Source organism: Pantherophis guttatus, chromosome 5 (assembly GCF_059756535.1).
Source record: "Pantherophis guttatus breed Tessera chromosome 5, ASM5975653v1, whole genome shotgun sequence".
Classification (NCBI taxonomy): domain Eukaryota; kingdom Metazoa; phylum Chordata; class Lepidosauria; order Squamata; family Colubridae; genus Pantherophis; species Pantherophis guttatus.
The window spans coordinates 57,243,957-57,257,839 of record NC_142067.1 but is presented as its reverse complement, the minus strand read 5'-3'; the positions used below and the strand labels follow the sequence as shown (position 1 = coordinate 57,257,839).

The 13,883-nt window shown below is 37.9% G+C and overlaps 1 protein-coding gene across 9 annotated transcripts in view; it reads right to left on the bottom strand.

The window, feature by feature from the left end:
• Positions 1 to 6,613: 6,613 nt before the first annotated feature.
• PKNOX1 (PBX/knotted 1 homeobox 1) overlaps positions 6,614 to 13,883 on the bottom strand; it is a 38,280-nt gene continuing 31,010 nt past the window's right edge. For all 9 annotated transcript variants that reach the window (XM_034423922.3, XM_034423920.3, XM_087895191.1 and 6 more), the window contains 3 exons: positions 11,157 to 11,233; positions 9,183 to 9,355; positions 6,614 to 8,491 (listed from right to left, as the gene is read on the bottom strand). In XM_034423922.3, coding sequence (XP_034279813.1) covers positions 8,280 to 8,491; positions 9,183 to 9,355; positions 11,157 to 11,233 — 462 coding nt within the window. In that variant the 3' untranslated portion in view covers positions 6,614 to 8,279. The remainder of the gene's footprint in view (positions 8,492 to 9,182; positions 9,356 to 11,156; positions 11,234 to 13,883) is intronic.

Below are 13,883 nucleotides of genomic sequence, written 5' to 3'. Positions count from 1 at the left end.
ACTAACTTAACAACTGTAGTAATTCACTTAATAACTGTGGCAAGAAAGGTCACAAAATAGAGCAAAAATTCACTTAACAGATGTTTCATTCAGCAACAGAAATTTTGGACTCAGTTGTGGTTGTGAGCCAAGGATTATCTGTACTGGAGTTGAGGTGATGTGGGCTGATTCAGCATGGCTTTTCTTGCACTTCTTTAGCTCATATAATAAGTTTATAACATAGAATTATGAGAGAGAGAATATGGTTCTTTCCCTCTTTTATTTGATTCAAAGGAAGATTACAAATTGTGCTGGCTTGATGAAACTGCATTTTTCTATTTTTGTTTTTACTTTAATCACCCAATACTATTCAGTTATTTCATACTTGTTATGGTCCATGTGGTGCATATGACACATCAAATAAAAAAAGAAAAAAGAAAAGTCTCTTCATAAGACTCTTCTATCAGTGAGTCGTACGTATTTTAACATTTTTAACATCCTAATAAAGTGATCCTTATGAAGCTTCTAATTGGTCAGAACAGGAAAACTGGCCTAGCTTGTTTTTACAAAAATTTCATGGAATGAAAACAATTGTCATGAACTATTCTCCACAGATCACCTTTATAGTTACAGTGGCCCATTCAAAGTTTTCCCATATATTTAAATAAATAAATAAAATGGTTAATGATTTGGGGAGCATAGAGAAGAGAGAAGTTTCCTGAGCAGTTTTCTTGGCTGGGTACCTTAATGCTGGATTCCAGGAAGCAAATCTGTGCCTTTCAGAAATAACTATGCAGTTCTACTAAGTATTCATAATAGTAGCTTCTCACGTTTCATAGAAAACTTTTTTTGAAACAGACAAGACTTTCAGAAACAGTTTTGTTTGTATATCTGCCTAAAACAGCATCTTGGTTCCCATCAGGGGTGAAATCCACTTATCTTCATTACTGGTTCGCAAATGGGAGCATGCACATGCTTTGCTCACACATGCATGTGCGCTTTGCTCGCACATGACACCTCTGTGCATGCGCAGGACCTTTTGCGCATGCACAGTGCCAAAAATGGGATGTGATGACGTCCGGGCAGGTGGGCAGAGCCTCCCGCTGCCGGCACTACCGGTTCGCCCGAGCTGGATAGAATCAGCTGCATTTCACCACTGGTTCCCATTAATAAAAACTAAGGGGCTGATATTGCTTCCATTAATTTATCCTCATGGGAATTATGGAAGGAACATATACATCATAAGTCTTGTTGTTTAAAATAGATACTATATTAAAAGTGCAGAGTAATGAAATGTTTCTGATGGGCTTTAAAAGGAATTTTCGAAGAAGTTTCACAATTTTATATCCCTATCATTTTTTTTTTATTTTAAATTTATATACCGCCCTTCTCCCTGAGGACTCAGGGTGGTGTACAGCCAGAATTAAAAAACATAAAATACAAATATTAAAAACAATTAAAAAATATATAAATTTGGCCCAAAATTAAAAATACAAACCAATTAAAACATTTAAAATTTCTTCTTAAACCAGCCCAGCTTGCTGGAAAAAGTGAGTTTTAAGGGCACGGCGGAAGGCACTAAGGTCTTGGATTCTCCTTATCTCTGGGGGCAACTGATTCCAGTGGGTAGGTGCCCCCACAGAGAAGGCCCTCCCCCTGGGGGTCACCAGCCTACATTGATTGGCTGATGGCACCCTGAGGAGGCCCTCTCTGTGGGAGCGCACGGGACGATGGGAGGTCGTCGGTAGCAGCAGGCGGTCTCGAAGATAGCTAGGCCCGATGCCATGGAACGCTTTAAAGGTGAAAACCAGCACCTTGAAGCGCACCTGGAAGACCACTGGGAGCCAGTGCAGCTCGCGCAGGAGCGGTGTTACATGGGAGTGCCATGCTGCTCCCATCACTACCCGCGCTGCTGCATTCTGGACCAGTTGGAGCCTCCGGGTGCTCTTCAAGGGGAACCCCATGTAGAGAGCATTGCAGTAGTCAAGGCGAGAGGTTACGAGGGCATTAGTGACTGTGCACAGGGAATCCCGATCAAGAAAGGGCTGCAACTGGCGAATCAGGCGAACCTGACAAAAGGTCCCCCTAGTTACAGCTGTCAGATGTTCCTCCAAGGACAGCTGCATATCCAGGAGGACTCCCAGATTGCGAGCCCTTTCTGTGGGGGCCAAAGACTCACCCCCAATAGTCAGTGATGGAGTCAACTGACTATATCGGGATGCCGGGAGCCACAGCCACTCAGTCTTGGAAGGGTTGAGCTTGAGCCTGTTCCTCCCATCCATTATTTAAGGAAATAAATACTTTGAAAATTGTATATTAACCTACTTCTGTTCAATTAATGTGTAGTTTTCCTTAGCCAATAAAAAATTAATAAAATTTCTTTGTCCTTGAATATTGTCAACAATCAGAACAGTTGCAATTTGAAAAATTCTCCATTGTTTAAAAACACCTATTGTTTCATTGCAATTAATTTTGAAAACCAAAACAATTTTGATAGTTGCATTATACAGAACCTACAACAGGGAAAAACTAAATGTGATCAATATAATTAATGTTTATCAAGGTAATTTGATAGTTTACTTTTAAACACAAGGTACAGAACATAGGTGTTTTGAGTTCAGCATGTAAAAACATTGATGAATCATTCTCTAGCACATTTCCAAATATATCATTAAAAATATCCCCAAATTTTCAAATTTAGATTTCAAAAACTATCAATCAAATATTCAAGCCCCTGCTGAAAATACAACCTTTTACAAATAAGCAATAGTCTGAACTGGAAAAGACAATATTATATATTTTAAAGCAAAGCTTCATTGTTATCTCGCTCGCACTGATTATAATCAAGTTATTTAATCCTTCAATTGATGGATTGATGGATTGTCCTATTCTTGACATCTGTCATGCCAACACTCAAAAATGTATCCCAGCATTTGATTTATGCTATTGGCATAAATATTTTTAATGCTCCGTGTTTACACTAGATGTTGTCAACAAAATAGGGACCTCAACCAAGAAGTTGGATGTGTGCCCTGGATAGAATTAGCAGTAAGGGCTTTTCTTATTTTAAAAGATTAAAAGCCTATAAAAGTAGAACTTAATCAGTGCAATTTCCTTAAAGTATTCCAAGAAAAATAATAATAAACTAATCAGTATTCATGTATTATTTAAAAACAGTTGCTTAACATGTCTGAATCATGAGATATGCCATTGAAGACACTATGACCAATTGGTGCACTTTGCCTTGAAATTCATCCCTAATAGTGTTCCATTTCTTGAATTTCTTGGAGAATCCCTCATTAAATCATTTGGACATCACATTATTCTGATGATTATCTCTGTCTTTTTCAAAGAGGTCTTTATGGGCCACTTAACATAGTTTATAGCAGCATCCCACAAGCTATCTCTGTTGTCTTTTCCCATTTTACACACTGGTGCGCCATCAGGACTCAGATCAACAAAAATTATACCCAGTCATATAGTCCTCAAAATATTTTTTTTTGGGGGGGGGAATCATTGTTTTTTATTTTTTTTATTGGTTTTTACAGTATCCACAGAATACCAGCAAACACATGCACTACAAAATCTGTATTTCTGTATCTTTTGTAGGATTGAGATTCATTGTAAGCTACTATATGAAATTTGTTACATGTGGTTCTTTAAGAACCAGCTTAATTTTAGCATTAAACATGAATTTCAAATGAATCAAAATGGAGAGCTGATTGGTTTCATTTTGCAAGGATCTTCTTGCATAGCAAGAGAGAACCTGTGTCTTGATCTGATATTCAAATATGTCTGGTTGATTTATATTTCTTTATGTAACTGCCAACAGAATTGTAAAGTGAGCTGCTTCTCTGAAAATGTTAATTGTTATGATTTTAATCCTTGCAATCCCAAATGCAAAATAAAATTAAAACATGGGGAGTGTCTTTTGGTGGCAGTTAGATTCAGGTGGGGTAGTTCTCAATTACTTTAGGTGTTTGTTTAAAATATATTCAGCTTTAAAATTTCTATAAATCTACATTATATTAATGTTTTTAAGATAAATGCTCTAGAAACATCTTTTCAGATTTTAACTCAAATTTTGATAAAACTCAAAAAAGAGAAATAATGGGTTTATTTAACTATTACACAACCAAAAGAACCAATGCAATATGAATTCTAGTTTCTAAGGTCTCAAGACAGTGAAATATGCCAGAATATCTTGATATAAATTTGTGATCTTTCAACTGGCTACCCATATTTGTGTTTATTGTATTTTGAATCTGGGAAAATGAAAATAGTGTTTTCCCTTTTCCTGTGAGATTATGATGATAATCTAATCTAGCATACTAATTTACTTCTATTATTGCCAGTCCAGTATTTTGGGAGAAAAAAACATGTTCTTTCACTCTGGGCATACAAATATTAACCATAGCCATAGTATTGATACCTAAAACCTTTTACTGTATATGTGTCATGTGACTGCCAAAGCATATCAGGGTCCCTACAAAGTTTCTCTAGGACAGTGCATAATTTCTCATTCATTCAATGAATGAGACTGACTGAACTCTTAAGTGTGACCTCAGGGAATCTCTGCCATACAGACTTATTTGAGTAACAGTCCTTTTATTTATTTAAATCCATTTAAACTTAGATTTAGGAGAATAATTAGAATTGTTAGAATAGACCAGAAATGGTCATCATCTAACTACTTAATAAAATAGAATAAATCAAAACCAGCTTTAAATGCTTTGCTGAATCAGGACTTACATAAAAACTAACTTATTAATATCTGTTGGAAATAAATCTTGAATTTGTTGAGATGGCCTATCCTTTCCCTACCTGTTAATTTTCATTTCTGCTGAGACTGCAATCCCCCAAAACTCTAGCCAGCATAGGTGAACACCAAAATCACTAACTATGGAAGGCACATAATGAAGGCTGATGTATATAAAATGTTTCATAAATCATTCAACAACATGATCTGTTATACTGTACAGCCTGTATGTATGGTCTCTTAAAGTTAAGATTGGAAAAATATCAACATTCATACTTATGACAAGAACATAGCAATTTTGAAAATATAAAGAATAAGGAAAATTGGCCAAGATTTATCAGCACTATTTGTGAATGTGGGAATAATATTCAATTTACATTAAAATATTATTGAAATGTCTCTGTCCTGAGAAATCTGTTTTTATTTGCCCCTTATCTTAGCTGATCTAAAAAAGCTAAAAAAATGGACCTGGTTGTATTTGGATGAAAAACTGGCAGGAAATACCAGTTATACTAGGGAAGGAAAAAAGCATGCTGGAAGAAGGTACAGATAATCCCCAGGTTACGAGCTTTTCCTTAGTGAATGTTCGAAGTTACGTGATAAGCGCCCCCTAGCATTTATGAACAAGTCTCAAAACTATGAATCTTGTAGGACTATAACAGTTGTTCACCCTTATGAACAACCAGAGAGCCTCTGAAACATTCGTCCTGCACTTTGCCATCCAAAATGGAGGTTTGGAGGGGCCCCTTCCTTCCAACGCTCCATTTTGGCCTCCGAAGGCCTCTCCTGGCACGTTGCAGGCCAAAATGGAGCTTCAGAGGGGCGGATCCACCCCTCTGAACCTCCATTTTGGACAGCAAAGTGCCAGATGAGGTCTGCGCAGGCCTAAACAGAGCTCCAATTTGGCCGGCAAAGTACCAGGCAAGGTCTGTGCACACCAAAACAGAGCTGCAGAGAGCACACACAGCTGAGAGGCTGGAGAGGACAGAGTTTGCTAGATCTTCACATGATAAGTAACCTGGTGCAGCAGGTTGAGGGGGGGGGAAGCAATTGTGGGGAGCATGAGTTATTTCAGTGGGTCGAGGCCTTGGGTGGTCTTAGGCAGGTGGCCTGTTCCATCACTAGGTCCCCCATGGCCTTCCCTACCCTGAAATACCTCATGTGCACTTAACGGGCCTCATATTCGATTAGTGAATGCATGGGCGAAAGGAGGGAGTGATCCCGTTCAAGGTACAAGATTCACTCCCACGAATCCTCGGATTACGAATGGAATGGGAAGGCTCCATTCCATTCGTAACTCGAGGACTACCTGTAATTGAACCACTGTGATATTATGCATGAAAGCTGATGGACATGTTCATGAAATCATCAGAATCAAGCTCAATTCGAAGGAGACTTTCTTACCTTATTTGTATCAAAGCTGCTGAATGTATAACATTTGGGATGCAGTAAAGTGGGGAAAAATTAGATAACCCAAAAGAAAATATCTGCAGTCAACTGATGTGAAGTATGTGTACTGTTGAGAGTTTTTAAAACTATAATAAAGACTGTGCATTTTATTCACCTGAATATCACTGTTCAGCAGTCTTCCCCACACTGGTGCTCTTTGCTGGGATTGCAATTTATAGAATTTTCAGCCATCATAGTTTAGATGCTGTTGGCTTGTATTTCTGGGAGTTAAAAGACCCAAAACTTCCAGAAAACATCAGTCTGAGAAAAGCTACTCCTGTGAGACAGCATTCAATATGGACAGAAATATAATTTGAATGGTAGTTTGTGTGAAATAATTGAGTGCTGACTAGTATCCAGCTTCCCAATAAGGAATAATATATTACTATTAATTGTACCATTATGGGAGAGCAGAGAACCATAAGATGTCACATAGGCATGTTTATTCAATTTGGACAGTTTTCATAACTTTTCAAATAGTAGTACTAAACACTTTTTCCTCATGCTTAATACAGTCATCCGTCCAATTCTTAGAGAATTTATAAAAATATTTTTCATCCAAGAATCCTGATAAAGGTAAAAATAAGTGTTTTATAGCAAACAATGGACAGACACACTAGTTAGGGGTACACCTTATAGCATCTTTTGTACCTTTAAATGTATCTTTGAACTGAGATAAGAGAATACTAGTTTAGGAAGGAGACTCCCATTTAGAATCAACACATGAAGAATGGTTAATAATCCTTCCACTCTTTAGATTATGCTTTAATGTCCACTAACAGCCCGTTATCTTTGAATATAGCATGGCTGTTAGCAGTTGGAAGCCTTCTCGTACATGTGAAGAGGTTTTTGTTTTGTTTTTTTAAAAAAACATGCATTGTCAAACTTCATATTGTAGACAATCATGCCACACTTGTGGAGATCAGCGATGTCACCACTACTACTAAGACAGCATAGGGGTGGTTTGCTGTTCCTTATATGATGAATTCTACACTGGAATGTATCACCAGAACAGAGCTACAATCATGGCTTCTTCTGGCTGCTCTATTTCTTTTATTGCCATTCTAACCTCACCTTATTTGCTGAAAAAAAGGAAAGGAAAGGAAAGGAAAGGAAAGGAAAGGAAAGGAAAGGAAAGGAAAGGAAAGGAAAGGAAAGGAAAGGAAAGGAAAGGAAAGGAAAGGAAAGGAAAGGAAAGGAGCCACTGGGCAAATGGATAAAAAAGGGAGAAAATTTGTTGAGAAAAAAGCTGTGGTAGCCATATCAATAGCAAAATTTAAAGGTACAATGAGATCTAGAGTTGTCCACCTAACTCCTCCTGAAGAAATTAAGTTTATAGTAAATGCCATGCATTCTTTAGGAATCACACATTTTCACTTCCTTCCTTTCTTTCTTTTTTGTATTATGTTGCTCACTTTAGACAGGCAGTTTAGTTTCCTTTTTTAAGGTGCAGAAGCATCTTTCAAATCTACATGGCTAACTTCATAAACAAATCCCATACATTAGTTTGACATGCTTTACATTTACATTAACCACCTTTGTTAAAATGACAGAATTGAAACTGGTTATTTTCAACGAGATAAAAAGTATTTTTAGTTCCTCCATAGCAGTGTAATTTTATATGTTTGAAAATTGCAGATCTATTGCTATAGAACAGCAAGGAACTGAGTAACATAGTAATTGTCTGGTTTGGGTAAGTTTAAATCCATGCTAATGTAAAACTAACTCACATTCCAGGCAGCCACCATTTTACCCCATGTCTGCAACCCCATTATACACATTTTTTCAGCTTGACTCAGCTTTTTGTGTGTGTGAATGAAATAATAACTTTAGAAAAACAAATGGGATGATAATTTTTTAACTTACTAGATTTTCAAAATTAAAACCAAAAAACAACACATTTGAAAGAAGTTGCTGCACCTGCAAAGACACTCTTTAAGCTTACTATGAAATACAAAAAAGTGCACTCTTCTATATCTACATATAAAACATATTAGAAATAAAACTTGTGTAAAATGTTTGCTGTGCAAACTATAAAAAGTCAGTCAGTCCATTGTCTTTCCTAATATTTTAGGTCAGGTCCTCTTGCTTCCTATTGCAGAGAATCACTGTTATCCAAGACCAACCCACTGATATTTGTAGTTGAGAGGTCTGTTCCATCATCTTCAGTGCTGTCTACAGATTCGTCTTCACTTTGCCCTGCCATCATGACTTGCTGAACAGCCAAAGTAGTACCATCAGATGAAAGCGATTGGAGACTGTCTACATTCATGTTGACGGGAGCTGTAATTGTTACAACAGCTCCTAAAAATGGATAAAAGTACAGGTCCAATTGGAAAAAACAATTAGATATTTTTAAAAACCCACTCATTTCTGAAATATGCATTTCATCTTATTTTCTAAAATAAACTGGAAAAAAAAGTTTTAGTTTGCCTGCTGTAAATTTAACAACTGGAAATGAATTACAATTGCATGCACCATCTAGTCCATTATTTTCCTCAGTAAGCACTTTAATGACTGTGTTCATTTTGTTTTTAGTCTACTTTGGGCTAAATAAGAATTCTGAATTTTGGAAATGTTAAGGCACTACCATCTTAAACTAGCATTACAAGATTTGCAACATCTGGAGCAAATACTACATATTAAATGGACATCAATAGTTAAGCTAATATACGAAATCTGTGACATATGGAGTTTTTACTTGTGGAGAAGCCCCATTAAATACCGGAACAGGGATATTTAGCTTCAATCCACTGCTATAAATGTACTTGTCTGATCATGTAAGGGAAAAAAGTTCCACTTTGGCAGATAGTAATCATTCCTATTTTCTATGCTGTTCATGAAAACATATTTAGTAAATTAAACCTATACCAATTCATTATTTCCAGTAGGCTTTATACAGAGAAATTGAATAAATTTACAAACTAGCTCATCAATCAGCAAAGTAAAAAATAAAGTAGTTTTTTAAAGCTAATGAAGTAAAGCATCTGCTTACCATCTGACATAGTAAGTTCATTTGATTGATGCTGAGCTACTCCTGATGCAATGGAGTCTGGCCAGAACCTCTGAACTGGTCGGTTTTGGGCTGTTTTCTTCTTTGTTTTTGGTGTTTCAGAACAGCTGGAATCCAACATTGGCTGGAGAATTCTCCTTCTAGCATTGATAAACCTAAACAAGGGTAAAATGTAAACTTCCAAAGTAACTTTAGAAATCTATGAGCAAACTATCATGTTCCTTTCTGTGGCTATGCTTTGCAGATTCCTCCCCATCCTTAGAGGAGCCTTCTCCTCTAAGAGAAGGGCATCCAGATTGGTAAATTTGGGCAATGTGTTGAAATCCTCCCAGTTGCTTGGGAATCCTCTCACCATGTACCAAAGATCTTTCAAACTGGGTTTCAGCAAACAATCTGAGGAAGGCCACAATCATCCACTTAAGGCATTCTTGTATACAATGCACACTGAAGCTAACCAGACCTGAGCATGTGTTCTAAAGGGCCTTCAGGCTGGGACTGAGCTGAGGTAATTTGCCAATTTCTTCTCCCAAAATGCCTTTTCAAATTCCCAGCCTAATATTTCCCATTTGGCTTCATGAGGTCAATTACATATTGCCAACACTATCCAAATTTCTCTGTAGCAAAATACACTGCTTTTTTCCACAGGCCATGAATCTGCAGAAAATAAACATGCACTATAGAAATTATAAAGGTACACAGTGGTCTTGCCATTAAGATGCTGAGCTTGTCAATCAGAAGGTTGACGGTTCGAGATCTAAGCAACATGTGATGGGGTTAGCTCCCATTCTTGCCTCAGTTCCTGCCCACCTAGCAGTTCAAAAGCATGCAAATGCAAGTAGATAAATAGGTACCACTTCAGTGGGAAGGTAACAGCATTCTTTGGCGCTTTGGCATATAGTCATGCTGACCACATGACTATTGTGGTCCGTCAGCAGCCTGCAGAGCTGGCACTAGAGTCGGACAGTGAGGAGGCTGGGGAGGAACATGGGCCAGTCCTGGAGTCTGGGGAAGGCTCGGACGAGGGCTCTGTGTTGGAGGCAGAGATGGGGCCAGGGCCATCTGGGAATTATGTGCTGACTCCAGAGCCTCCAGAGTCTGATGTCAGCGAGGCAGAGGAACAGGGGAAGCCTGTTCCCAGTGCGTACATGCACAGTGCTGCCAGAAGGCAAAAACAGGGTTGTTTTTTTTAAATTTGATTTATATGCCACCCTTCTCCGGAGACTCAGGGCGGCTTACAATGCGTTAAGCAATTGTAAGTTAAGACAAAAGGAGTGACTCAGGAGTAAGGCTTGGAGATGATTGGCCCCTCCCATAAGACATAAAGGAGGAGCAAAGGCACGTGAGCCTTTGCAGGAAGCAACATTGTTCATGCTGGTTAGTTTAAATTCTGAAACTTTGTTTTGACATTGTGCTCCGTGCAGCCTTGCAAAGTTAATTGCCAATTAGGTCTTTGGCAGCATGTCAAGGGAGATAAAGGTGGGTGCTTATCAGCCTTATCCCGAAGGACTGTGGCAGACTTCTGTCAGCCTCTTTACAAACTATTTGTGACTCATCACGGGCTGTGAATGAACAGAATTCACAGGCATTGATATAAAAAGAGGGTTTTTGGGACTAATTGTGTGCTTTTTACTGTCTCAGGAAGCCTAGGTCAGAACAATGACCATGGAAGCATCTTCAGACAATGCTGGCTCCCTTGGCTAAGAAATGAAGATCAGCACTGCCCCCTAGAGCCAGATATGACTGGATAGGGGAAACCTTTACCTTTATAGAAATTATGGCGGTGAATTGAGACCCGGGTTAAAATTCAAGTTTCCATTTGATTCCATTTGATTTTGTTAGCTCAACCTACTTCAGAGAGTTCCAGTGGGTAAAATATGATGAGATCTACAATGCACATTACTTTGGGTTTCCCAGAAGGAAGATTAGATAGAACTATAAAATAATTGTTCAACCTACCAGTTGTTAACCTGGAGTAAGGTAAGATTTGTTTGTGCTGCTATCTGTTTTTTCTCATCTTCTGTTGGATATGGATGCTACAGAAAGAAATATTTTCATTATTCTTTTTGAATTAAATTTATTTTTAAATAAATTACAATTTCTTAGTTTTTATTACAACTATTCATGTCCCATTTGTATAACCATCTGTCCAAAGAAGTTTATAAACAATATAGCAATTACAGCTAAGAATACCATACACATTATTTAAAACAAACATGCTAGACATTCAGCTAGAGGGGAGGGGTTGCTGCTGCAAGTCCAGTAAAGGAATCTTTGTGGTGGGGATCAGCTTTTTTACTCTTTTTTTTTCCAGAGATATTTCCCACAAGACTATCAGTGGTAATAAGTTTCAATTTTTCCGTACAGCATAAAAGAAAATTAAAATTGAAAAGAGATTTAATACTCCACAAGCATTTTAGTAGAATTTAACTGTCCATTAATAAAATAAAATATGACCAGCTAAATTAATCTTTCTATAATGCATCCTGCAGTGATTTCAACTGTTGCCATTTAATTCATTTGTACCTGCTAAGTTCTTTTAATGCCATTAATTACAGGGTGTGATTTATTAAAGTAATACTAATGTGATGACAGTACTCAGATTTCCATTTCCCAGCAATTAAAAGCCTGCTGGTATTAATAGCCAACTTATATTATACTTGATATTTCCAAACTTTTCTAAAATTAGAAATACAGGCTCATAGGAAATCTCCTTCCTAAAATGCTTGATATTAGTATTCAAATTATGTTTATGTGCAGATAATCACAAAAGAAAGAGCAAATGTTTCTCTTATTCCATTAGAATTCTCTCATGATCAGCATATTGATTATACTTCACTCCAAATTGATAGTTCTATCAAGCATACAACTTCAAACCCTTGCAAGCAGTCCAGAAAAATTCATGCTTCACAGTATCAAAAGCTGCTAAAAGATCTAGGAGGACAAAAATAGTTGTGCCACCTCCATTCACAAGACAACCAAAGGTCATCCATGAGACCAACTAATGAAACTTTTGTCCATACCCAGGTCGGAATTCAAGATTGCCAAGGATCCAAATAATGTGTATCTTCAAGAGCCTTCTGCCACCGCAGTCCCTATTTTCAGTAAACCTTCCTAGGATGATAGTTGTTCAGTTTTGTTTCATTGGATTTTAATAAGTGAGTAATCCAATGCCTCTGCAAGGTCCTCTGGCACCTCCCTTGTCCTCAAAAAAGGTATTGACTACAATCCAGCTCCTAGCTTCAGCTCCCAGTCCTCTCCTTTGCCACTTTAATTAGCCCTGTGCAAAACACATTGGCAGAGCTCAGATTGCAAAGGATCCTGTTCACTTTATTAGGCTCCACAGGTTCAAAATCTTCCCAGATAAGCTACAAGGCACCATCATTGCCATCTCAGGAGATTCTGTCCATCTAGTTTCCAAATTGGAGTGTATACAAGCAACTGTATATACTATAAATGCTTGGCCAGACAATGGCAACTTAATGCACATTGACTGGGTTTTCCAGCCAATCAGAACACTCTAAAAACTGCAACTGGCCAGCATTCCATGAACAAAATAAGGGCAGGGGAGTAATTATGCTTTGCTGCTTTTATTGATGCAGAGTAAGCTCAAATCTGACATATTAACTCCTTGAGGTTTTTTTGTATTGCTACAGGCATTTCCTTCATGTGCATCATTTCACAGAACTGCTCAGTAAAGTCAAGGAGATACACAGTGAACTGAATGGAATTGTTGAAAATTTCATTGGAATGGAATAGAAACATCCTCCAGATCACTGGGGAACTCCCCAAGTGCCATCTGGAAATTTGCTAGATCCATCAAATATCTGTGCTAGACCATCTTAACAGATCTGCTCTCCCTATAAAGATTAATCCTACTATCATAAGAAAGTGATTAGTTTATGAGGTGGACTGACAGAAAAGTCTCCCACAACTGGATCATGACCCAAATGTTCCATACCAACAAGATATGGCCCTACATGAGTTAGGCTAGTGATGACTTGGCATCAGTCCATGGTTACTATGGCAGCCATGGACTCCTGAACCACCCAATCCACCCAAGGGAGTGGAAATGAAATCACTCAATATTAAAAGTCTACATGAATCCATAAACTCCTCTGTAGTGAAGTCAAGTAGCTGAATGAGGGATGCTGCCCTGCAACTGTGAGGATAATAGGAGTACTCCCAGCTTCCTGTTTGGTCCCAGTATCATGAGCAAGGCCTCACATCTTTCCTCCTGTGGAACAGTGCCCTCATAACAGCTAAAGACTTTTGGTATACAAAAATCCCATCACGTCCTCTACCTCAGGTTGGGGCTGATATAAAATACAAAATTCATCTGCATAAAATTCCATGAGAGGGACCTGCTCCCTTTTATGCAGCCCGGTTTTAGGAATAAACGCCTCTCCTTAATTAAATAATGGACAAAGTAGGTTTTATTACAGTCAGGCTTGGCATTTTATAGCATCACATTGAGATGGAGCACTTAACAATCCAGCTACCCATTTCTTGACTGAAGACTGGCAAGCTGGAAGTATGGACTTTTAAAACAAACCTCCAACAAAGAACAATAATACAGATGCAATTCTTTTCTTTCTCTGTTTAGTATTAGATGACCTTATATATTGCACATCAGAAGGGAAGATGATATATGTTGAGAAATGTGCCTTGATAGTGCAATAGAAT